The sequence below is a fragment of the Mus caroli genome, unplaced genomic scaffold, assembly GCF_978045245.1.
Source record: "Mus caroli unplaced genomic scaffold, Mus_caroli_1 scaffold_8, whole genome shotgun sequence".
NCBI lineage: Eukaryota > Metazoa > Chordata > Mammalia > Rodentia > Muridae > Mus > Mus caroli.
This window is the reverse complement of record NW_028227263.1, coordinates 43,946,797-43,972,430: the sequence shown is the minus strand read 5'-3', so window position 1 is coordinate 43,972,430 and position 25,634 is coordinate 43,946,797. Positions and strand designations below refer to the sequence as shown.

The window sequence follows — 25,634 nt, the reverse complement described above, 5'->3', positions numbered from 1 at the left end:
TTCTAGGGTACAGAGGAGAGCAATCACAAAAACTGAATGTGCTCCTGGAAGAGAGAAATAATTATTCCAAAGAACTTTTTGATATCTAAAACCTGGCCCCTATTCTTTCTCTTAACAGGCTAGCAGTAACCAACACCACCATGACAGGGACTGTACTGAAGATGACAGATCGGAGCCACAGGCAGAAGCTGCAGCTGAAGGCCCTGGACACAGTGCTGTTTGGGCCTCCTCTCTGTGAGTCTTATGTAGAGGTCTACTGCTGTGCTGTGGAACCCAAAACCATTGGGAGTGGCTAGGCTGAATCCTGGGTCTCAATGGCACTCCTACAAGACAGCAACTTCACTATCCACTGGCGTTAAGATATGATATAGCCTTATTTTAGTCTAGCCATATTTAAATATTTAATCTACTCATTCATTAAATATTTTAAGGAAAGATCCGGTTTTTGGTATTGCTGTGCTGGATCCTATAGGAAGACCTAGATGAATTAATGATATTCTGTCCTAGAGGGATAACATGAGCATTCCAGGTGAGGGATGTAGCTCAAGTGATAAAATGCTCACCTAGCCCTCATGAGGCCCTGGGTTCAAATTCTGCACAGCCAAACTAAAACTACTATTCTCTACTCTTGCAAAGTACTAGTACTCATAGTAGTCTATCTAGCTGAGAAATGATGATATATTACTAATATTATTAGTTATATATTGGTTATTATACATTGATAAAATATATTATTAATTATATTATATTACTACTATCCTCATTATTATTTGTCACTGGGAACTGAGCCAAGTCTTTTTCATATGATAGGCAAATGGCCTTCTGCTGAGCTACACACATTCCCAGCTTTCTTCTTTCCCCATTTCCATCTCCTACAAAGTATCTGGATTTCACTATGTATCCTTGACTGTTCTAGCGATTACTATGTTTATCAGGCTGGTCTCAAATTCACAGAGGTCCACCAGCCCCTTCCTCCTGAGGGTTGGGATTAAAGAAGTATGCCACCACACCCAGCCCCCTCCTCTTTATTCATGGGCAGTAAGACTTACTTTGGAGCAAGAGAATTGCTTTGGAACTAGTTGGTATTGACATGTTTGGAATGTACTATATGCCCCTGAATTGTTCATTTAAAAACAGTTAATTTGTATTATATGAGTTTTGCCTCAAGATACTGCTTTGAAAGAGTTATTTTGTATGTCTGTTTGTGAGCCTGAATGTATGTATTTGCACCACATAATCACAGGTACTCACAGAGACCAGAAGAGGGCAGTGGATCCCCTGGAACTGGAGTTCCAGGTGGATGTGTGCTCTTCAATGTGACCGCTAGGAACTGAACCACAGACTTCTGCAAAAGCAGTGCTCTTAACTACTGAGCTATCTCTCCAGTCTCCCTCTTTTAAAAAACAAAAACAAAAACCTAAGAAACAAAAGGAAGAAAATATACATTGTACTTTTTCAAAATTTAAAACTTTTGTATATCAAAGGACATATCAAGAGGATAAAGAATAGCTGGACATTGTGACATATATCTTTACTCTTAGCACTTGGGAATGCACTGAGACGGCACTATTCTCTTTACCATATCTTAGGGAAGGATGAGAAATAAGCCTTCAGAATTGTTCTCAGGCCTATTATGCAATCCAAAGGAGGACTTGGTTGGTAGAGAGATGGGCACAGACTTTATTATGTTAGTATGTGCGTGTATGTTTAAGAGAAACAATTCCTTCTAAGTTGAAAGGTCTGCCTTTTACAAGAGGAATCACTGAGGAGAAGATGCAGTGAATTGCAAACTAAGTGTGCCCTGAGGGCCTCGATTCACTGTGCCCTCCCTGTCCGGCAGTGACTCGGCATAATCACCTGAAGGACTTCATGCTGGTGGTGTCTATTGTTATTGGTGTGGGTGGCTGCTGGTTTGCCTATATCCAGAACCGTTACTCTAAGGAGCACATGAAGAAAATGATGAAGGATCTGGAAGGGTTACACCGGGCTGAGCAGAGTCTGCATGACCTTCAGGAAAGGTAAGACCTTGCTGCTGCTGCTGCTGCTGCTGCTGCTGCTGCTGCTGCTGCTGCTGCTGCTGCTGCTGCTGCTGCTTCTTCTTCTTCTTCTTCTTCTTCTTCTTCTTCTTCTTCTTCTTCTTCTTCTTCTTCTTCTTCTTCTTCTTCTTCTTCTTCTTCTTCTTCTTCTTCTTCTTCCTCCTCCTCCTCCTCCTCCTCCTCCTCCTCCTCTTCTTTTTTGTTTTTTCAAGACAGGGTTTCTCTGTATAGCCCTGGCTGTCCTAGAACTCACTTTGTAGACCAGGCTGGCCTTAAACTCAGAAATCCGCCTGCTCTGCCTCCCAAGTGCTGAAATTAAAGGCGAACGCCACCATGCCTGGCAAGACCTTGCTTCTTTACCACAGATCTGGTACTACCAGCTCTTAGAAGTCTCCTGTGGCACCCTGTTGACATGGTTGTAAAGGCTATACCATCCTTTTAGAACTGTTCTGAGTTTCTAGCTTCCTGGCGTCCAATTCAGTTGCCCTGGGTAGATTCTACTCCTCTTGAGAGGAACTTTTATTCTATTTTATTTAAAACCAGCTAACCAAACCAAACCCCCACCTTTTTCTCTCTAAGCCTGAAGGGGAGAAAAGCATAGCTGCCAGAGGTGTAGAGCTTCCCTGGCAGGGGGCTCATTATGATCATTCTGCTTGGTCTCCTACATCTTTTTTTTTTTTTTTTAAGATTTATTTATTGATTATATAGTACACTGTAGCTGTCTTCAGACACTACAGAAGAGGGAGTCAGATCTCGTTACGGATGGTTGTGAGCCACCATGTGGTTGCTGGGATTTGAACTCCGGACCTTTCGAAGAGCAGTCGGGTACTCTTACCCACTGAGCCATCTCACCAGCCCGGTCTCCTACATCTTGATCGCTTCCTTTCTCATGCAAATGGATACAGCTAACTGTTTCCCACGGCTCCCAAAGAAACCTAACAAACCTAGCTAGCCATCATGGTGCCACTTGTCTGTAATCCTAGCATTTTGGAGGTGGAGGCAGAAGGATCAAGAGCACAAGGTTATCCTAGACTACTAACATGTTTGAGACTGGGCTACATAAGACTGTTTCAAAAAGAAAACAAAAAGGGCTGAGAATATTGTTGATATTAGTTGACAGAGTACATGCCTAACATATGCCAAACTCCACATAAAACTGGGCTTAGAGGTCTGCCTGGAAGGTACTTTAGCCAGTAAAGGTGCAGCCAAACTGATATGCTAAGTTTAATTCCAGAACCCACATGTTGGAAGAAGAGGACTGCTGAGCCATTTCTCCAACCCCTGAGCTCTGAGTTTTGACACTCTCCAGCAGCAGCAGCAGCTTTACCAGATTCATTTCTATGAGCTTTCAGAGAGCAAGAGCAGTTTGATTTCTAAGCTGATTCATGGTTACTTTGCTTTTGTGCCCTTTGCCAACTAGGGGCTAACTGCTGCTGTCTAAACAATTCCCATACTTCATTTATCTGAAAAACATGCACTGTTTTCATTCCAAAGACAAAAGAATCTAAGCAAGAGGCATTCCAAGTTTGGGGATAAAACTTAAGCTTCCAGCCCTCCCTGCTCTCCTAATCCTCCTGAGCTTAATGACCCCTGTAGCACTAAGCAACAGACAGACCCCCCAACCCCCCAGGACTTGTGCATACACACACAAGCCCTTCTCTGACAGAGTACAGAGGCCACATGCCACTTTGTCCCTCATATCTCAAGAAATGCACAGCAAGATACTGTTATCATGAAGTTTTGGTGTGAGTTAATGTAACAGTGCATATACATTACAACTAGGATTTCACTGGTTTCAAAACAGTTCTTTGAGTCAAGCAAGAATTTTGTTTCCTTCTTGCTATGAAGAAGCAGGTGAAATGTCCCTAGTCACACAAGTGTTGGAGCCACAGTCATGAGATTTCAGTCGGGCTGCTTAATTTTCTTCCTTATTGATTGGTTGCTTTGAGCAGGACAGTGCTTAATTGTACATTTATTTACTCATTTCTCCACATAATATTATATATTGATCTCTGTCTTTACTAGATAGTAGGTCCGTGTAATAGAAAGGTGTGGTAATTCTGGCTTTTTCAGGAGAGGCTGTATTGAAAGCAACAGCGTTTCAGTGAAGGATTGAATCTCTGGTGGTACAGCTTCTTGCAGTTGGGTCATGGGACAGTAGACATCAGCAAGACTGGAGATGGGGGAAATGGCACCTCTGATGTTTTTGTTAGATGTGCATGTATCGCCATCTGGTGTCCATTCTAAGGAAAAGCAACTCCTTCTCCAAGGGCACTGTATTAGTTAGGGTTTCACTGCTGTGAACAGACACCATGACCAAGGCAAGTCTTATAAAAAACAACATTTAATTGGGGCTGGGTAACAGGTTCAGAGGTTCAGTCCATTATCATCAAGGTGGGAGTATGGCAGTATCCAGGCAGGCATGGCGCAGGAGGAGCTGGGAGTTCTATGTCTTCATCCAAAGGCTGCTAGTGGAAGACTGACTGCCAGGTAACTAGGGTGAGGATCTTATACCCACACCCACAGTGACACACCCATTCCAACCAGGTCACACCTATTCCAACAAGGCCACACCTTCAGATGGTGCCACTCCCTGGTCCAAGGATATACAAACCATCACAGGCACAGTAGGTAGAAAATTGTTTGTGTTGCAGCACTGCTGGTAGCCCACTGTTTATTCTTACCAGCGCCTTGGCTACAGACAAGTCTGTTGTGCCTTTTAGTCATCTATTTTCTCGGTTGATTTTTTTAACCAAGGGTGACTGAATTCATCTTCCTGCCTGTACCTTCTGAGTGTTGGGTTTATAGCTAGTCATCACCAGGCCTGATATTTTCTTTTTAACTAAATAGACAGTATTCCCAAGGGGACTTTTTATTCTATTGTCTATCTTTTCTCTTTCTTTTTACTACTTTTGGTGATGATAGTGATGTCTCGCTGGCTAGCCTGGATCTTGGATATAGACCAGGTTAGTCTTGAACTTGCATTGATCTTCATGTCTCTACCTCTTAAGTGACTACAAGCACATGCCACCACGTCTGGCCTTTCTCTACCTCAATTCTAAACACTATCTCTCTTTTCTTTTCCTTTCTTTCTTTTAAATGGTGTTTCATTGTATAGCCCTAGCTGGTCTGGAACTCACAGAGATTTACCTACCTCTCCCTCCAGAATGCTGGAATTAAAGGTGTACACCACCATGCCCAGCTTTTTTCTTTTAAAAATATTTTATTACATACATTTCTCTCTCTCTCTCTCTCTCTCTCTCTCTCTCTCTCTCTCCCTCCCTCCCTCCCTCCCTCCCTCCCTCTCTCCCTCTCTCCCTCTCTCCCTCTCTCTCTCCCTCTCCCTCCCCCCCCCCTCTGTGTATGTATGTGCGTGTATGTGCGTGTGTGTGTGTGTGTGTGTGTGTGTGTGCACGTGCTGGAGGAAGTGAATATAAACCATGGTATGGGTATGCAGGTCAGAAGATAATGTACCAGAGTTTGTTCTCTCATTCTACCATATGCGGCCTTGATATCATTTAAGGTATCAAATACCTTTACCACTGAGCCACCTCACTGACCTCTTCCTTCCTTCTTCCTTTTCTTTTTCCTTTCACATCCCCCTTCCATCCTCGTCTCTGACTTTCCACCCTCTCCTTTCTCACCTTCCCCTCCTTTGGACCTAACCCAGTACCTCACTCAGGCTAATCCAGCATTCAAAATCTCTTCTCCTTTCCATTATCCCCATGTCCTAGTTCCTGATAACTTGATGGTTCCTACTAACTTAAGAAGACCAGGCAAGGGCTGGTGAGATGGCTCAGCGGTTAAGAGCACCAACTGCTCTTCCAAAGGTCCTGAGTTCAAATCCTAGCAACCACATGGTGGCTCACAACCATCCGTAACAAAAATCTGATGCCTTCTTCTGGAGTGTCTGAAGACAGCTACAGTGTACACACATATGATTAAAAACAAAAATCTTAAAAAAAAAAAAAAAAAAAGACCAGGCAACAGCTTAGTTCTTTCCCATCTCAGGGCAATTAGTAAACTCTTTCCCTTGGGTCTTGTCTTAGTTAGCATTACTATTGCTGTGATAAAACACTGTGGCTAACAAACTTGGGAGGAAAGGGTCTATTTGGCTTACACTTCCACTCACTGTTCATCATCAAAAGCAGTGACAGCGGGAGCTGATACAGAGGCCATGAACAGGTACTGCTTACCTGCTTGCTCTGCATGGCTTGCTCAGCCTGCTTTCTTTCCTTTTTCTTTTCTCTTCTTTTCTTTTTCTTTTTCTTTTTCTTTTTCTTTTTCTCTTCTCTTCTCTTCTCTTCTTTTTTTTCCTTTTCTTTTCTTTATTTCCTTCCTTTTTTCTTTTTCTCTTTTCTCTTTCTTCTTTTCTTTTCTCTTTCTTTCTTCTTCTTTCTTTCTTTCTTCTCTTTTTTTTTTTGAGATAAGGTTCCTCCAGATAGCCCTGTTTGTCCTGTACTCACTTGCAGACAGGCTGGCCTAAAAATCATAGAGATCCGCCTGCCTCTGTCTCCTGAGTGCTGGGATTAAAGGTGTGTGCTACCACCACCCAGTAGGAGGGCAGGTTTTTTATTTATTTCTTGTCTTCAGGGCTCAGCAAAGGACTTGATCTTTAGTAGGAACCTGATTAACTTGTTTAATAAATGAACAGATGGATAGATGGATTGATGAATTAATTAAAATATACAGAAGGAAGAAGGGAGGGAGGAAGGAGGCAACAGGTAATTTTTTTGTTTGTTTGTTTGTTTGTTTTTTGGTTTTTTGCAACAGGGTTTCTCTGTATAGCCCTGGCTGTCCTGGAACTCACTTTGTAGACCAGGCTAGCCTCGAACTCAGAAATCCACCTGCCTCTGCCTCCCGAGTGCTGGGATTAAAGGCGTGTGCCACCACGGCCCAGCACAGGTAATGTTTTAAGATCTGCTCAGCACAGCTCCTTAGACATACATTTCGGTGTGTAGGGGGTGTGTGCTCCTTATGCTTGTACAGGCATTTGAGAGTCTAAGAGGTCCAGCTAATAATTCTTTTCTCATCTTCCATAAGCTTCCTGTGCTACCATCACCTCACCTGAACCTGAACCAGTGGGTTTTGCTTCATTTTTATCTTTAAGGCCTTTTACATTTATTGGACCTTCCATATATCTCCAATTTGAGAATAATTATGGACTTTGAAGTCACAAAGATTTGAATTCTAGTCTTTTATTTCTCATCTTTGTTGTGTTTTATAAAGAGATAAGAAGTGTGTCTGGTGGATGTGCAGTCAGGTGTGGGGGAATGGGGTGGCTCTGCAGGGCCCATGCTGAGGCATCCCTTCCCCTGAGGGACCAGCCACATGACTGTGTAGTATAGAATAGAGTTTATTCAGTACATGGAGAGAGAAAGAGAGAGAGAGAGAGAGAGAGAGAGAGAGAGAGAGAGAGAGAGAGAGAGAGAGAAGAAGAAGAAGAAGAAGAAGAAGAGGAGGAGGAGGAGGAGGAGGAGGAGGAGGAGGAGGAGGAGGAGGGGAGAAGAGGCTGGCCACGAGTACATGGAGAGAGAGCAGGGAAATGAATGGGGCAAGAGGGAAAGAAGGAGCAAGAGGGAGAGGAGGGGGCAAGCAGTCCCTTTTATAGAGAGTCAGGCACACCTGGCTGTTGCCAGGCAACTATGGGAAGGAGCCTAGACTAAACGCCAACAGTCTTCATATTCATATCAGTCCCAGGCTGTTGTTATCATCTGCTAGGAGAAAAAACGTGGACTGCCTTGTAAACTGGTAGTTGTTATAATTTCAATGTATGAGGTACTTTAGGGAGGGATTCAGATGTTTGTGAATCTGGCTTCATGGTCTTGTTTACTAGCAGTAGAAGAATGGCTAACATAAGATTTAAAGCTAGTGATTGGTTTCTGTTGGCCCTGACTATCTCATAGCTACACAGCCAGCAGAGTAGACAGGCTATATGCTGAGAGCTGGTGGCTCTTATTTTCTTCCTTATTACCATAACTTATGGCATGTTGGCTGGCACCTCCTTGCCTCCTCTCCTGCTCTCTACATTGTCCCCCTTCTTCCTGCCCCGCTCCCAGGCTGCACAAGGCCCAGGAGGAGCACCGAACTGTGGAAGTAGAGAAGGTCCACCTGGAGAAGAAGCTTCGAGATGAGATCAACCTTGCCAAGCAGGAAGCTCAGCGGCTGAAGGAGCTGAGGGAGGGCACTGAGAATGAGAGGAGCCGTCAAAAATATGCTGAGGAAGAGCTGGAGCAGGTAGGAGAATCTGTACAGGATGCCTTGGGCGGTGCGTAAAGGGCGGAGGGTCAGGGTCTGGCTGGAAAGCTTCATTTGTGAATGTTTTGAAATATGGTTCAAATCTTTCTTCTGGACTTACCAGTAAGGATAGTGGTAAAGCTATAAAAAATGGTTACCATGATTTTCAAAGAATGACAGGTGAGGGGAGATCAGAGTGATTCTCTTCTTCCCCCTCCCTTTTTCATTGAGGTATTTATATCAAGAGAACAAATCCTAAGTATTGAACTGGTAAGTTTTTACATGTGGATATGCCTGTGTAAGCACTACTCAGAAAGCTCACTTTTGCTCCAAGAGTAACTATTGTCATAGCCTGTAAACTAGATTAGTTTTGCATGATTTTGAATTTTGTAAAAATGGCAGTGGGGATGGAAAGAAGGCTTAGCAGTTAAGAGAATGTATGCTTGGGCTACAGGTGACCTGGGGAAGAATTCAGTTAGATGTTCTACCTCCTGTTGACTAAGGGGTCAGTAAACAGAGGCAGGAATCACTAAGCAAGGGCCCCTAGGTTGTGGCTCTGGTTAACAGAGTAGCCTTGATATAGACTGAGAAGCACTCAGAGCCTGATCTGCTATTTGCCATGCCATTTATGTGCACTGCCATTTGTGTCTTTGGACTCAGGTGTGGAAACAGATCAAGTGTCTCTGGAAACGCTCCAGTGTTGCAAGAAGCTTGGTTCCATTCCATTCAAGGAAGGCGGGGTGGTGGGGGGTGGGCACCACAGGCCAGAGAGCGGAGGTGCAGACTCAGCAGTTGTACCTGCAGCTGGGTGTAGACTCTGAATGGTTGGTGGGCATGAGCCTGGACAGCCAGCTTGGTGACTATCAGCAGTGGGTCCTGTGGTAAGCAAAAGACATAATGCTGAGCTGGGCGAGGTACAGATGGGCAAATGGGGAGTCACAGCTCCTGTTCCAGCATGTGCCCACGTGATGAACCATGTCTTAGCTTGTTTTCCTTCTGGCAGCCAGGACCTTGTAAACTTCTGGTTGGGTAGAATTCCATCTTAAAATGTTTCCCTAGCTACTAGTGCTACCTGCAGCTACTCTTTCTCATGAGAACTCGGGATTCAGGAGTTTCAGGGAGTGCCAAGGTTCTCTCATTTTGACTACAGTTCAGTTCAGGTGTTTGAGGCTATGTTCTAAAGAACTAGGCTTAAATCCACCTCTACTCTGGGCCCACTGACCTGAACCTTTCCACCTTCAGGCTCTCACACTCTGCATCTCCCCAACCCATGTTTTTAAGTGGGAAGAGATTCATAAGTCAAATAAATGATCGTGTGTGTGTGTCTGTGTGTGTGTGTGTGTGTGTGTGTGTGTGTGTGTATTAAGGAAGTGAAAACTAAAATCACAATGAAATACCATTACAGCTACCAGAATGCCTAAAATTAAAATGCCTAAAGATATAAAGATCATGCTTCACTGATAGCAGTATTGATGGGTTCAACCCTTGTGAGAAACTATTTAGCATTTTCCTACCCTCTTCTCTACCTCCAGTGCTATAGATCAAACTTGGGCTTTATATGTTAGCAAATACTCTACCACTGAACCATATCCCAAACCTCATTTGATGGTTTCTACTAAAGCTAATCCATAAATGTTTTATTACTATATACTCAACAGATATGAGTGTTCATGCTCACCAAGAGATACCTATATTCAGGAACGTCCATAATAGTCTTACTTGTCATCCTGTGTCCTGCAGCAGGCTACCTGGAGGAGGCAGCGGAAAGTCTGAAATGGGGAGTCCACAGCGGTTCCCATCCTCCTCTCTGGGTACCCAGGCACTGCTGGTACCACTGTGAGGGAAGTCAGGAATGGGGGGTCCTCAGGAAGGAAGTGGGAAGGCAGTGTCCTGGATAAATAGGATCTGGCCTTGTTAGGAGGGAGTGCCCAGCACCAAAGGGCACTTAATAGAGGGGAGAGAGCCTTGCTCCAGAGTCTTAGGCATGGCTTTTAGTTGAAGGTCTTCCATGCAGTGATCCTTAATGAAGCAGAGATCTGAGATGATCCTTGCTTGTTCATACTGGTTTATTTGATGGTGGATGTGAATGCATATACTTTATTCAGGGTGAACCAGAGATTATATATCTTTTATGGAGAATGAATACCCAGCTAGGGAAGCTCATTAGCTGAAGGCTCAGGGCTATCTATTTACCTCATTAGCATGGAGAAGAACTCCAGTGTTATGCTATGTGACTGAGTGCCCATGGTCCTTAGTGGGGTGTCGAGGTTAAGTGCTCCAGAGCAGGTACAGATGCAGGTAGAGAATGGCTCTGCTCCTGTTGGCAAATCTTTGAGATTCCTGGGGTTTGAGCTCATTCTGGTAGCATGGTCCCACATGCCCTACAGCTACTCATAAAAGCCAAATAAGCTAAAAATCCAAGTGATTATCAACAGGAAAATGAAAAAAACTAGTTATAAATGACCTAGTAGATTATTACTCAGCAATGTAAATCAGCCCTCACCTAGGATTTTACTTAGGGTCTTCTGTGGGAATGGTACTGTTAATTTTTACCCTATAAGAAATTAAGATGGCTATTACATATAAAGCATATGAAAGCCAGGCACTGTAGCTCATTCCTGTAGTGGCAGCACTCAGGAAGGCAAGATAGGAGAGCTGACATGAGTTCCAGATGAGCTAGGACTATCTGAATCGAGACACTTTCTTTAAAACCAAAACAAAATATATGAGTATCTATGTTCAGTAAGGTGGTGGCTTGTTACTCAAATGATGGTCAAGATAATAAAAATACATAATAGACTGAAAAATAAAATGAAAAACACTTAAATATTTATTAATTAAAAATCTATATTAAATCTCTTACCAATCAGCCTAAACATTTTATGAAAAATAACTAAATTTTTAAACTAAAACCAATATTTTTCTTTTTTGTTTTTTTTCCCCAAGACAGGATTTCTCTGTGTAGCTCTGCTGTCTTGGAACTCATTCTATAGACCAGGCTGTCCTCAAACTCAAGAGATCTACCTGCCTCTACCTCCTGAGTACTGGGATTAAAGGAACTACCACCAATTTAATAATTTGCATATGCAATTTTGTATATTTTCTTAATGCCTGGCTTATGAGACTATTGTATTCTTTTTGTTGTTTCTGATACAAGCTTTCTTTCTTTTTTTTTTTTTCTTTTTTTCTTTTGGTTTTTCGAGACAGGGTTTCTCTGTGTAGCCCTGGCTGTCCTGGAACTCATCATGTAGACCAGGCTAGCCTGGAACTCAGAAATTCTCCTGCCTCTGCCTCCCAAGTGCTGGGATTAAAGGTGTGTGCCACCATGCCCGGCTATAAGCTTTCTTTATAGATTAGGCTGGCCTTGAACTGGTGAGCTCTTATTGCCTCTGTCTCCTAAAGATTGAGATTATCATCGGGTACCACCACAGCCATCCTACATTCTATTATTAGTGTTTATATTCAGTCTGTTGTAAACGAAAGAGGGTAAAAAGTCAATTAATGGCAGATATAGGGGCTAATGCCTGACATCTAAGAACTCAGAGAAGGTAGAGGCAGGAGGATCAGAAGTTCAAGACCACCTACTTCTACTTAGTAAATTCAAGGCCACCCTGAGCTGCATGGAACCTTTCCTTAAAAAAACTAAAGCTAGGATTATAGAGATGGGTTAGTAGTTAAGAGCACTGGTTCCTCTCCCAGAGGTCTGGGATGTGTGAACGTGTGCGCAGGTTCCTACAGAGGCCAGAAGCATTTGCTCCCTTTGGAGCTAGAGTTATAGAAGTTGTGAACTGCTTCATGACTGAGGCATGTGCATCTGTGTGCAGGTGCCAACAGAGGCCAGAGGCATTGGCTTTCTTTGGTTGTGGAGTTACAGGCAATTCTGAGCTACCTCGTATGGTGCTAGGAATTGAACCTGGGTTTTCTGCAAGAGCACTAGTCACTCTTAGCTGCTGATTCCCTATGCATCCCCCAGAATTACGTTTTCAACCGCGTGCTGTGGCTACCATATTGTGATTTTTTTTAAATTCAATATGTTTTTTTAAATAGATATGGGTATTTGGCTTGATCTGTGCCTCTATACCCCATGTGTGCCTGGTGCTCAAGGAGATTAGAATAAGGTGTTAGAGTCCCTGGAGTTGTTGTTAGAGATGGTTGTGAGCTGCCGCGTAGGTGCTGGGTACTGAACTAGGTTCTCTGGAAGAGCAGCCCGTGCTCTGAACTGAGCATCCTCTAGCCTACACTGTGATGTCTTGAGGCCCATTTACAATAAGGTTATTCAGTAGCACATATATTCCTGAAGAGACCAGGAAAGCTGCCTGAGACTGGCTGTTTTACCAGGAGAATAAGCTAATGTGATAGCAGGGTTCTGGAGACTGTATTCTGCTTGGCACTATCGACAGTGTGGTCTTAAGTAGGCTGCTGTTCTTCTCTGTGCTTACTTCCCTGTATGTGAAATTCAGAGTACAGGCCTTGTCATTTCTTCCTAGTGTAAGAATTGTAAAGCAGGTATGGACGCAGAGTTGTGAGGCATTGCACCGAGGTGTTAGGGAGGATGTTAATGCTAACAAACAGACTCACATTCTCATGCCCTCATAGGTTCGGGAGGCCTTGAGGAAAGCAGAGAAGGAGCTGGAATCACACAGCTCATGGTATGCTCCTGAGGCCCTTCAGAAGTGGCTGCAGCTGACCCATGAGGTGGAGGTGCAGTACTACAACATCAAGAAGCAAAATGCAGAGAGGCAGCTGCTGGTGGCCAAGGAGGGGGTGAGGCCTGCTCTCCTGAGGGCTTCCTTTGCCCTCTTCTCTCCTCCCTGCCCTCTTCTTTCTATGCCCCCACCCCTCCCCCCCACTCTCTCTCTGCTTTACCCTTTGAGTGAAGAGAGGAATGGGCCGTGGATTCTGTTTCTTTTTCTAATGTACACTGCTTAGTAATGTGCTGAAGTTTTTGGAGGAGAACCTGAGGGTATAGGGGTACTCTGCCCTGTCTTCTGGGGATAATAAAGCAAGCCGGAAAGCCGATTCAGCTTTCCTTCCGGAAAAGGCTGCCAAGGGAACAGAGGTCCTTCTGGGGCGTGACTAAGGCTGGAACCTTTTACTTGTGCATCTCAGCAGGTTCCTGAGGTCCGCCCACTTCCTCCCTTGCTTTACTTCTCACTCTGCTCCTTTCTTCTTTCTCTTCCTTCTCCTGTGAAGCTTAAGTTAACACAACTAATGAGGAGGACCCAGTCATGGAAAGGCCTCATTTCTTCCAACCATGAACCCATACTCTCTTTATATTGGGGGCTTCCTCTTGGCAGGCTGAGAAAATAAAAAAGAAGAGAAACACGCTTTTTGGTACCTTCCATGTGGCCCACAGCTCTTCCCTGGATGATGTGGATCATAAAATCCTAACTGCTAAGTAAGTAGCACCAGTTACCAGCTCCAGCAATGCTAATGCCATCCTTAGAGACTGAGGTTACGTGAGGCCTCTAACCCCAGTCCCATCTCCTCACAATAGCATGACAGCTCTGGTCTCCTACACAAGCTCTGATCCAGCTTCCACTTTGCTCTTAAGTTTATGATTTATTGTGGTTTTTATTCATACATGCACCTACTCCAGTTTGTTCCTCTCAAAAGAGATCTTGTTCTTATTGGGGCTTCCACACGGTCCACACCTGCAGTTCTTTCTTCTGACTTCAGGCAAGCTCTGAGTGAGGTGACAGCGGCACTGAGGGAGCGCCTGCACCGGTGGCAGCAGATCGAGATCCTCTGCGGTTTCCAGATTGTCAATAACCCCGGCATCCACTCCTTGGTGGCTGCTCTAAACATCGACCCCAGCTGGATGGGCAGCACCCGCCCTAACCCCGCCCACTTCATCATGACTGACGATGTGGATGACATGGATGAGGAGATTGTGTCGCCCTTGTCCATGCAGTGTAGGTGACCTCTTTGTAGGGGTGAGCACGGGGCAGCCTTTGGTGGGCAAGATGAGATGCCTATCGCCTCTGCTGTGCTTAAACAGCAGTTGGGGAAGATAACTAGGAAAGATGTAGCTCCTTCATTGGTTAATAAAACAATTCTCGTTAAGATATTTCTTTACAGCTGTCCTTTTGGTGGTTTCTCCTTGCTCTATGCCTTCTCTGTCTTGTATCTGTGTGTCTCTTTCTTTACTCTGTTTTTCTGTTTAGTCCTCCTTTTTTCTACCCATGCTATCTACCTACCTTTATTAAAAAATAACCTTTAGAGACTTTTTATTTATAGTATAACAGAATATTCATTTGAACTATTTGTGTTTATTTATTTTCACTTTATGTTTCTTGTTCCTAATTACTAAAGCAGGTGAATAGAATGATGTCTCTTTCCCTTGCCTTTCTGCGTGAGAAGCCCATATAGTAGCAGCCCTTTAAAGCGTTCCACCCCTAAAGCCTCTGAGCTGGGAGGCATCCTTGCTCAGGAGAGAACTCCTTACAAGTATGTCTGGCTGTCCACTGGACTTAGGCTCCCCCATTCCCATCCATTGACCTGGTTCTTTTTTATTTTCCCCAAAGGTGATGAGAACTTTATAAAACAGAGCTAAAGGGACACCACTCTGTGGGAATGCTTTAGCGATTCCCTTCTGGTCCACGGCAGCTAAATAAATTAGGCATATCTGTGGTAAAGATGTTATCTTGAGCCCATACCTTACCAGTGCAGAGGGGTTTGCAGGTCTGGTTTAGGGTCTCATTCCCCTGCCTGCCCTGAAGGCCAGGTTCTTTAATCAGGCTGAATTCATAATTCAGACAGAAGTTTATTTGTAAATGTCCTTTTTAATGGGCTGAGTCTGGAACTTGCTGTAAAGCCAGGCTAACCTTGAACTTGTGATAGTTGTCCTCTTCCTACCCTACCAAGTAGTAGAATTATAGACATGTAGGACCACGTAAAGTTTTTCAGTAGTATTTTGCCCCTGGCTGAGCCTCTTTGTCTTGATCTGATATCTTTTTTGTTTTGGTTTTGGTTTTTTGAGACAGGATTTCACTATGTTACTGGCTGGCCTAACTCTGTCTTTAGCTCTGGCTGGCCAGAACTCTATGTAAACCATGCTGGCCTCAAACTCACAGAGATCTACCTGCCCCTGCCTCCCAAATGCTGAATTAAAGGTGTGTGCCACCATGCCTTGCTTGATCTGATAGCTTGCTAGGTCTTTAGTCAAAGGCCTACCAAGGTTTGGATCACTAATAGGCAAATCTGGGCCCTAACTTCTTGATCCAAAGGCTCCCATGCTCTCCAGGTTAGGGAGAAGCTTTGTTAGCCTTGAGCTACTCATTCCCTGTCCCTCAACCTTGCTGTAGCCATTGAGAGACAGGCCAAAACCCTTCATAAATCAGATTCTCTTCTCCTTTTGGCCTGGCTGTTGACCCTAGATGCTGCCTGGCTGATGGGGCGTAGGTTCAGTGACCGCTCTCTCTGCTCTACATCCGCCGGCTCGGATGATCAGTCCCTCTGGAAATACCCGGGTTTGAGGAGCCCCTTTGGGGCTTTTGTTTTTCCGACTTTTGGAACTAAACCAACACTCCTATCCAATGGGCCCCTTCTGTTGCCTGCCTCACACCCCCTCCTGCTCCCTTTGTCCCCTCAGCACTGTCCTTACTAACTGAAGGGAGGGGTTCGGGGGTGAGAAGAATCAGCCTGTTCACCTGAGAGCTAGAGAGAAGACATCCGTGGTGATGGGTAGCTTAGGCCCTTCCCTTCAGCCCAGCCACATGAGTGTCCTGGTGGTAGCGGACCTTCTTCCTTCTTCCTTCTGGGCTGGGAGGGAAAGCAAGGAAAAGAACATTCCTCTTTTCTTTTTCATGTTTCTTTCCTTTTCTCCCCATTTCTTCTTTTTCTTGCCTTCCCTTCCTATTATGGGCTTCTTTGTCTTCAAGCATTTCATGCTTTGAAAGCTACCAGCTGTATAAGCCCTGCTGCCTAACTCCATCACTATGGGATTGTGTTCTCTCCATGGCTTGGCCTTATAAAGCTCTGCCACCCTAGTAACCTCTGACTTTCTCTAACTTTTAAGGAATAAATGTCTTTTTGTTTTTTAAATTGGAGCTGGGATTGAGCCTAAAACATTCTTTGGCACATCCCTAGGTTACCTGGTGCCCAGGTTGGAGTGGCACTGATCTAACAGCAGTGATCTAGGTGACTGTCATTTATGTACAGATTAGAGGGAATCTGGAAAGGTGAAGCATGAATAGTAGCAATAAAAAGGCACTCGTTGCCTCACCATAGCTGGATACTTTTTCTTGCATTTTTTTACCAACTTAAAATTTTTTATTTTTATTTGAAATTATGTGTATATGTTGACTTTGGGTTTGTGCACATGAATGCAGGACCCACAGTGACCAGAAGAGGGCATTGGGTTCTTGGAGCTGGAGTTAGAGGCAGTTGTGAGTTGCTCAAAGTGGGTGCTGGGAACTGACCTTGCATCATCTGCAAGAACAGAACATGCCATTAACAGATGGGACCATTTCTCTAGCCTCTTCTTGCGAAATTTTTAAAAATGTGGTTAAGATATTTATACTGCCGGGCGTGGTGGCGCACGCCTTTAATCCCAGCACTCGGGAGGCAGAGGCAGGCGGATTTCTGAGTTCGAGGCCAGTCTGGTCTACAGAGTGAGTTCCAGGACAGCCAGGGCTACACAGAGAAACCCTGTCTCGAAAAACCAAAAAAAAAAAAAAAAAAAAAAAAAAAAAGATATTTATTAAGTACAATGACCTGTGTGGATATTTCGGAGACAGTACTTAGAAGTCTCAGAACAACCCCTCAGGATTTTACAAAGGTAGATTAAAATGAGGATGGAAGTAGCTTAGGGTCCCAGCTGGAAGTAGAAAGGCTTGGGTTCGAACTCTAGGTTGTGTGTTCCAAAGTTCAAGGCTAGTTCATAAAGAATTTCATCTTTCTTCATCTTTTGGAACTTTTTGTTTATTTTTCTAAAACAGAGTCTTACTATATAGCTTAGCCTAGCCTGCAGCTCACTTTATAGTCTGCTGGCTTCTAACACATAATCCCCCTCCCTCAGTCTACCAAGTGCTGAGTTTACAGTTATGTTCTATCACACCCAGCTCCAGAACTTTTAATAAGTGTCTTTCATGTTATAAAAATCTTTTTATAAGTATCACTTTTAATATCTTTGTCATCTGCCAGAAAATAGATGTCTTCTTATTTTTTCATCATTCTGCCTTTATGCATGCTTTCATGCAACAGTTAATAATGATCCAGTGGACATGTTTTTGTACAAGTCCTTGTCTGTGTTGTGAATTATTTTCTGAGGTTGGCTAAAAAGAAAAGGCTGGTTCTTGGTGCTCTCCCGGACCTTGCTCCTAGTCCCTATCCTCTACTGTCCTGCCTGTGTCCTCCCACTAACTGCCTTGCGACTTCCCTTTATAGTGACATTGGCCTTAGGTCTCCTACTGAAGTTGCTACTAAAATTGCCCCGGGCACCTTATCTACAATTCCCCATCCTTTCAGGTCGGTCCCATAGAGGGAGGTTTCTGGGAGGTGGTGTCCTTTTCACTGGATTGGGTATCAAAGGTCCAGAGAGGTGTCTAGCAGGCATATCTTTATGGGTACATGCTTGCCTGCACACCACTTGGGTGCCCAGTCTTTATATTCTCTTTACTCTCCTTGCAGCCCCCAGCCTGCAGAGCAGTGTCCGGCAGCGCCTGACGGAGCCACAGCTTGGCCTGGGATCTCAGAGGTTGGTAGAGGGCGAGGCTGGCCACTTCTTGACAAGCCGGGTATCTCTGCGGCGAATGCGTAGCCTTTCATCTGGACAGTCTTTCAGTTCTGAAGGCCACGGGACCAGCCCTCCATCTGCCTCTGCTTCTTCTTCCTGCTCCTCTTCCACTACCACCATCGCTACCACCACAACCTCCACTTCCACCACCACCATCAACACCGTCCATGTTCACCCTGTTTATTACCACCACAGCACTTCCTATTTCCTTCAGATGGATCCCTACCCTGACCCAACCCCTTCTGACAACATCGCTGTGATGTCTGGGCATTCAGAGAGCTTGGGGTATCAGCTATCTCTCTTCTCTTTCTTCCTTCCCTTCCTACTGCTTTTACCGTGGCCTCTGCCTGCTGCCTGCTGCTGCTTGCTGACCTCTGGGAGGTGTGGTGGGGAATCATTCCCTGTCCTTTCCTTTTTCAGTTCAGAAGATTCCTTATTAAGGTCAGCTTAATTTCCTATACCTGTCTTCCCTTTGCTGTTTGGGGTTTTCTCTGAAAATGAGTAACAATCCTCTTCCCTCACGATCCTATACCACTTGTTTAAATTATGCACTTTTAGATCCGTCATCTCATTTCCTTTACTCCTTAAACAAATATACTTTGTGCAGGGCACTTCTGAATATGAGGGTTCATAGATGATAAGATGCAATCCCAGTCACCCTGACCTATAGTCTTGCTTGGAAAAGGCACACAAATAAACTGTAACAATTTCCTAAGTGCTCTGGGGTACTGAGGAAGGAGGAATGGCTAACAGTGTGTATCTAGGTGGAATGCTTTACGAAAGAGATGACATTTGTGATGAGGCCCTGCGCATAGAGAGAGAAAAGGGGTATTCTAGCTTGAGGAAATGTTTTGTACAGAGGAATAGAGGTGTAAGAATATGTTATATATATGAAGTGGAAACACTACATATGTGTTGGAGAAGGAGTGGCCGATGAGATCAGAAGGATACAGAGGTCAGAAGGGCTTCGGGCCTTTATCATTTTAGAAATGGAGCACCATAAGAGGGTTTCTGAATGAACGTGAACTGGCTATACTTCCATTTTAGAGGACTTGGGGGTAATTACAAGTGCTTGCTGCTAAGCTTGATGACCTGAGTTTGAATCCAAGAGCTCACATTGTAGAAGGAAAGAGCCAAGTCCTGGAAGTTGCCCTCTGACCTCTGCATCTGTGCCATGTGCAGGTGTGTAAACACACAAAATAAATAAGTATAATAAAATAATAATTAAAATCTTTCCACTTTATAAATAACATTCTAGTGGCCTGAAGGCAGGAAGAAAGGAAGACTAAGGAATTTGAGGCATTGCAATATAGCACTTGGGGAGGTACTGAGGCCTTGACTTGGGAAGATAATTCACTTATAACTGGCCACAGGTACAGAAAGGAGAATCTAGTTTGATACCTAGGTGTCTGGCTTGACTGAGTAAATGAGTGCAGCCTTCATGGAATTACAGTACAGGAGAAGGAATACAGACTTGGGAAATTGTGACAAGAAAAGCTAAGCAGGAATGAAACTTCTTATTTGTTAAAGTAGGCAGTTAAGGCCCTGAAAGGGTCATTTTTCTCAGGCTGCAGAGATACTTAGGACAGAGCACAGACTCTTGACTTTTCATTCAAGATGTTTGTTTTTCTGAAAGGTCTCAGTAAGTGACATAGAAAAGAGCTGGAAGTTTCTCCTCAGCCTGGTCTGGCAGCTCATTGACTTTCCCTGCTATATCAAAGTGTTGGGTGAAGATCAGAGGTTGATCTTGTGTGGGATAAGATTAGGCCTAAGAAGGGACTCACCTTTGGAAGTCGCTCTCATCCCTGAAATTGTGACTATGGCTCCGTCCTGGTTGCCTGCTTACTCTGTTGATTTCTTTTGACTCAGCCTCATTCTCTGCCTCTGCTTCATGGACCTGGATAGTTATCCTTGAGAGCTGCTCCCTTTGCTTCCTCAAAGGGACTGTTCTTACTAGGACTGTTACTGAGCAGAGTTGCCGTGTTCACTCTCATCCTCATTTTCATCTGCAAGTGTGGGAAGAGAGACTGCTCCTCCCAGTACTTATGGAGAGGACTGGGATGGTTCGGGAAAGCTAGGGGTTGCTGGGATTCCATGCTCAGAGGCCTAAGCCCAGGGCAGTGGGGAGGAAGGGTGGGAGTACCTGCATTCACCTGGCCTGTTCACTGCTTAATTTTCTTTTGCACCATGCACCAGAGGATCATCTCTAAAGGCAAACAGGCTCTCTAGTAAGGTTAGTAGTTTGGGATGGGAGTTCAAGGCAGCTTAGCCTTGGGGAGGGATAGCTCTGGCCTCAAAGGTCTCAGAAGTTCAGGGAGGGAAGGTGAGCGAGCATACCTTAATGGGTGTTTCCCTTCTTATATCTACTAAGGCTTTCTCCTAGATCCTCATCTTTCTATGGGATTCTTAGCTTTTAATTGATGAGAGAGGCATGGAAGGATAGAAAGCAAGAACAAGTTCAGGACTGTGGGTCAGAAAAAGTGAGGCTGAGAAGTCCAAGCTTTTTTTTTTTTTTTAACCTTTTCCTTGGTGTATAAAGGTAGATATTCCTAGTATCTTACCTCCTCAGTTTACAAAGGATGCCACTATTAGTATGGATTCTTGGAATGTCTTAGAACTTTCTTAGTGGTATGTGTTTATGTGGAGGATTATTATGTGCTTAGAGAAACAAGGACACTTTTTAATTGTGTAAGATGTAGGCCTGGCTGGCCTCAAGCTTGCTCTGTAGCTAAGGGTAATCTTGACTTTATGCTCCCCCTGTTTCTGCTTCCCAGTTGCTGGGAGTATAGGTGTGTGGTACCATACCCAGCCTTGGGGTTGGTGCAGTTCTCTGCCTTAGCCCTCCAAGTACTGGGATTAAAGATCTACACTTGGTGAAGACACATTTAGATAAAAGCAAGGACCAGTGTCAAGTATGAGGACAAGTAAGAGCCTGAATATTTACAGCCAATGGGTTATGTGGCTGGAACAGTATTTTTAGTGGTATCATTGGATCTAGCATTGTCTTCCTTCAACTACCAAGCCCTGGAAGGTCAGCTGGCTGTGGAGTTGCTGCTAGTTAGTTGTTCCCTGAGAGAGAAACCTATAATAGCTGTGAGCCAGCCCCATATGTTTGGATGCTTCAGGAGGCTGGTACCCTTCCTAGTCCTGACTCTTGGCTTCCTTATCTAGGCCTGTGTTTCCTTTCCTTCTAACTTAAATGTTTATGCCTTTCCTTTGGCCTTCTCCTCTGCCTCTGTTGTGGGCTCTCAGGCCTCTGGGAAAGTGAAGGAGAGTTTAAGATTGATAGGGGGACCCTAACAGTCACCTCTTCATTGTAAAGGAAGGAGCAGTAGCAACTGGTGTTGGTTTATGGATTTCCTAGGCTCAGCCAAGCCCTTAAAAGGTTTTTAGTCCCTGAACTAGACTCTGTGTGTGTCCAGGGTATAATGGCATGGTCCTATAATCCAGACCTAAGAAGAAAGCCTCTTGTGACTGGACTTCATATTGACCTTCCAGGTTGACTGGGTCTGTTGCCTCTACTACTGCAATACTTTGCAATTTTGCAAGTGCTTTGTTAAGATTTTGTTCTTTCAAACAGACTTATAAATAACTAGTTTAATACCATCTTTGTTGTGCAAAAATTGTGGCTCAGCAAAGTTATATGATTTATCTAAGATTACACCGAAAGGTTCAGAGTTCTTCTCAACCACTGTACCTTAAAGGCCAATGTTCTATCTTCCTATGCCTCTCTACATTTTCCCTGTCAGCAGAGCTCTGAAACAAACCCCACACTTCCCTTTTTTGATTTTAATTTTGCAGAACTTGTCCATGCCTACCTATAAATTCTGTGAGAGGGTAGGAAGAGGCAACATCTTGGCCTTTGGGATGAATGAGGGGATTGTTTGTAAGGCTGTTCTAACATCTCCTCCCCAGCCTTGGTCAGGCCTGCTGACTGCATGTTCTGTTCTTTGGATTCTGGCCCAGACTGCATGTGTCCCAGGTGTGATAGAGTAAGTTGGGGGTGGGGGGAGGCATGGAAAACATGATCTGGAGCAACATGCAGCTTTTATGGTAGCTTAGGGTTGAGTCCCAAGAAACGTTGGCAGCCTCCGTGGAAGGCAGATTATTGAAGAGGATGCCTATGGAATTTGAGCCTATGGTTTTTATCAGTGTAGCTCCTTGGAATTCAGCAGGGATCAGGCCCAGCCATTGCAAAGCTATTTGCCTGATGATGACATATGCTATATAATGACGTTTGTTTTTGTTTCTTTTTGTTTGTCTCTTCTCATTATTGTTCCCTTTCTCCTATTCCTGCCTCCCTTTTCTTTCTCCATAAACCTACTTTCTTCCTTTTCTTCTCCAACCTGTCCCTGTTTCCTGATCCTGTCCCCTCTCTTACACTGTCCTGATGACTTACTCAACTTTCATTACTCATTCCTCCTTCCTTTTATCCTGTTTTCCCTGCTACCTGTTTCTTTCTCTTCATTTTTCTACTTATCTTTGCCTTCTCAACATTCCCCCTTTTTCTTCTGCACCTTTTTCCATTTCCCTGTATTCTGTTTCTTTTTCTTCTTTGTCCTATATCTCCAGGGATTTGACCCATTCCGATTCGGAGTCCTCCCTCCACATGAGTGACCGCCAGCGTGTGGCCCCCAAGCCTCCTCAGATGGGCCGTGCTGCAGATGAGGCTCTCAATGCCATGCCTTCCAATGGCAGCCATCGGCTGATTGAGGGGGTCCATCCAGGATCTCTGGTGGAGAAACTGCCTGACAGCCCTGCTCTGGCCAAGAAGACATTTCTGGCGTTGAACCATGGCCTAGACAAGGCCCACAGCCTGATGGAGCTGAACCCCTCAGTCCCACCTGGTGGCTCCCCACTTTTGGATTCTTCCCATTCTCATAGCCCCAGTTCCCCAGACCCAGACACTCCATCTCCAGTCGGGGACAACCGAGCTCTGCAGGGTAGCCGAAACACACGAATTCCCCACTTGGCTGGCAAGAAGGCAATGGCTGAGGAGGATAATGGTTCCATTGGTGAGGAGACAGACTCCAGTCCAGGCAGGAAGAAGTTTCCCCTCAAAATTTTTAAGAAGCCTCTTAAGAAGTAGGCAGACTAGGGTGGTAGTGTTGAGACAGCCTGTCCTTCCCTGGGTCTTCTGCCTTCACCTCCCTTCCTTTCTTTGCGATATCTGGCTCCTAGAGTGGGGCACAGAGGGGCTGGCCCAAGGGCCTGGGCACTGTACATACCTGCCCCGCTCATCCTTGGTCCTTCATCATTATTTATTAACTGAGCACCATGGCCTGCCTGTCGGGAAACCCTCCCACCCATGGGCTGCTGCTGTCACATCTTCTCCACTGCAGTGCATGTGTTAGTTGCTCTTCCTCAGTTCCCACTCCACTTTTGGGGTCCAGCTTCTGTCTCTGCTGTCCCAGTTTTGAGGTTTGGTTTTTGTTTCTGTCTCCTGCTTTCAGGCTCCTCTCTCCCATTACTCCCCAACGATCCTAGCAGTTGTGGGGAAGATAGGAGGAGTAACTTCTGACACCTGTACCTCAGATCTGTTCATCCTACTCACAGCCATTCTGCCTACCCCAGACTGGGCCACGGTCCTGATCTCTGGGGTTTGTTCTATGGAAGTGTGGTAGACTGGAGGGAACCTCATCCTGGAGCTCCTTTGGATCTCCAGGGCTCCATTCAGGGAGTGGAACCAACTCCCAGGGAACAAGTCACCAGAGTTTTAAAGAGAGACCAGGCTTGTGATTAATGGGAGAGACTTCTCCCAGTTGGAGGATGAGTAGATGCCAAAGCTGTGGGCTGTAAGGCAGTTGCCATTTCTCTCTTGCCCTGCCCACACCTGCCTTCCTCTTACCTCTGCTCCCCTATATTGTAGGAGTGTATCTCTTAAGAGGTGCTGCCCTGAAGCTCCTCAAGCGTCAGCACTGTGGGGCTCAGGACAACTGGCTCCCCTGGCTATGGGAGCCACAGTCATGACACAGGGCTCTTGTGGAGCCCTGGGCAAGGATGTTGTATTTGAACCAAAAGACAAACAGTTTTAAAATAAAAAATAAAATAAATAAATCTCCTGAATTTCCCAAGTGCCTGCACAGCATCCTCCCTTTGTCAGATTCCATTTTTGTGTTACTGCATAGCCTGGGCCATAGGCTCAAAACAGACACAATTGGTTTGGGGCAGGGGTGGAGAAGAAAGGTGGTATATGTATGTGAAGGCTGCTGTGTGACCACTTCTCCCCCCACACCTCCCATCTTCCAGACAACTCTCTCCTTTACCTGTTTTTGCTATGGCTGTAAAGGTATTTTTCCCTCTGCCCCATTCTGTCATGCCTGTACCCTGAGTTCCTAATTTGGGCCTGGGTTGGGTGCAGCTGGGGCTGGTCTTAGGCGGGTGCTAGGCTGTAGACTGCCTTGGAGCCCCCTGGACACCCTCACATGGGTTTTTCTGTGTTATTTTCATAAGATTCTTTGAAGTCCAATAAAGCATGTAGGAGATTTTAACCTCTGCTGGCTGTGACTCTTATTGTGTCCCTGTAGCTTAACAAATGGAGGTTGGTGAACCCGTGGGTTAGGGCACTTGACTTCAAACCTTACAGACTTGCGTTTCATTCCTGAGACCCACATGGTAGAAGGAGAGAACCAACTCTGAAAGTTGTCCTCTCATCTCTAATTTCTATACATGTGTTAATGCTGCGCATGCATAAGGAGGGGTACAGAAAATACATTTTCTCCCCCTGCCTCCCCCCAGACAAGTTTTTTCTGTGTAGTCTTGCCTGTCCTAGAACTTGCTCTGTACACTGGGCTGTTGTGGTAAATAGAATTGGGGGTTTCTACACTTCCTGAGATCATTTAGTTCCCAGATAAAAGACACAAAACCTATAGATTTATAATAGCCTTAAAAGCACTGGAGCTGGGCAGATATCAAGCCTCTAAGCTATTTTGTCTACTTCCCTATCGATAACCCCTAGTTATAACTTGACATTTTCTGCTTTGGCTGCACTTACTCCAATTGGCCAGCCCTCATTACCAGTTTTCACAGTCCTTTATCCCATGGTGTCTTCTCTCTTCACCTCTCAGCTCTTTCTTCCCCATGGTCTCTGCCTCAGAGCCCAGAAAACTGAAGCTCCACCTACCTCTCTTCTGCCATAGGCTGTAGGCATCGTTACGTAATTAATAGTTTTAAATGAAGGAGCAGGGTTACATAGCATATATGAGGATCTGAGGCAGAGATTCCAAGGAGGAAAGAACAGAGAGGTGATGAGAGAAGACAGCATGGAATAGGGGACTGGGAGAACTGGTCACGAGAGTTTGGATGATCAGAGGAAAAGCAGCTGAAGCAGAAGATGGCAAGTTAGAACAAGGGGTTATTGACAGGGTTTCCTCATTGCTGAGGGATCAGATCTTGGGGGCCAGTATTTAGCATTAAATACACAGCTTAAATAAATTAGTGTTTTGAAAAACATAAAAGGGGCAGGCTGTGGTGGCACACACCTGTAACCCCAACACTTGGGAGACAGAGGTAGACAGATATCTGTGTTTGAGACCAGCCTGGTCTACAGTGTGAGTTCCAGGACAGTCGGGGCTACACAGAGAAACCCTGTCTTGGAAAACAAAACCAGCCGGGCGTGGTGG

The 25,634-nt window shown here is 44.9% G+C and overlaps 1 protein-coding gene across 4 annotated transcripts in view; it reads left to right on the top strand.

Moving 5' to 3' along the window:
• Stim1 (stromal interaction molecule 1) overlaps positions 1-24,507 on the top strand; it is a 167,324-nt gene extending 142,817 nt beyond the window's left edge. For 2 of the 4 annotated variants that reach the window (XM_021166503.3, XM_021166502.3), the window contains 9 exons: positions 119-234; positions 1,841-2,018; positions 8,096-8,273; positions 12,870-13,037; positions 13,571-13,671; positions 13,953-14,188; positions 15,653-15,745; positions 17,907-17,973; positions 22,585-24,507. In XM_021166503.3, coding sequence (XP_021022162.1) covers positions 119-234; positions 1,841-2,018; positions 8,096-8,273; positions 12,870-13,037; positions 13,571-13,671; positions 13,953-14,188; positions 15,653-15,745; positions 17,907-17,973; positions 22,585-23,101 — 1,654 coding nt within the window. In that variant the 3' untranslated portion in view covers positions 23,102-24,507. Of the gene's footprint in view, positions 1-118; positions 235-1,840; positions 2,019-8,095; positions 8,274-12,869; positions 13,038-13,570; positions 13,672-13,952; positions 14,189-15,652; positions 15,746-17,906; positions 17,974-20,208; positions 20,246-22,584 lie in introns of all 4 variants that reach the window. The other 2 variants (XM_029479366.2, XM_021166505.2) reach the window with 2 other exon arrangements.
• The last annotated feature ends 1,127 nt before the right edge of the window (positions 24,508-25,634 follow it).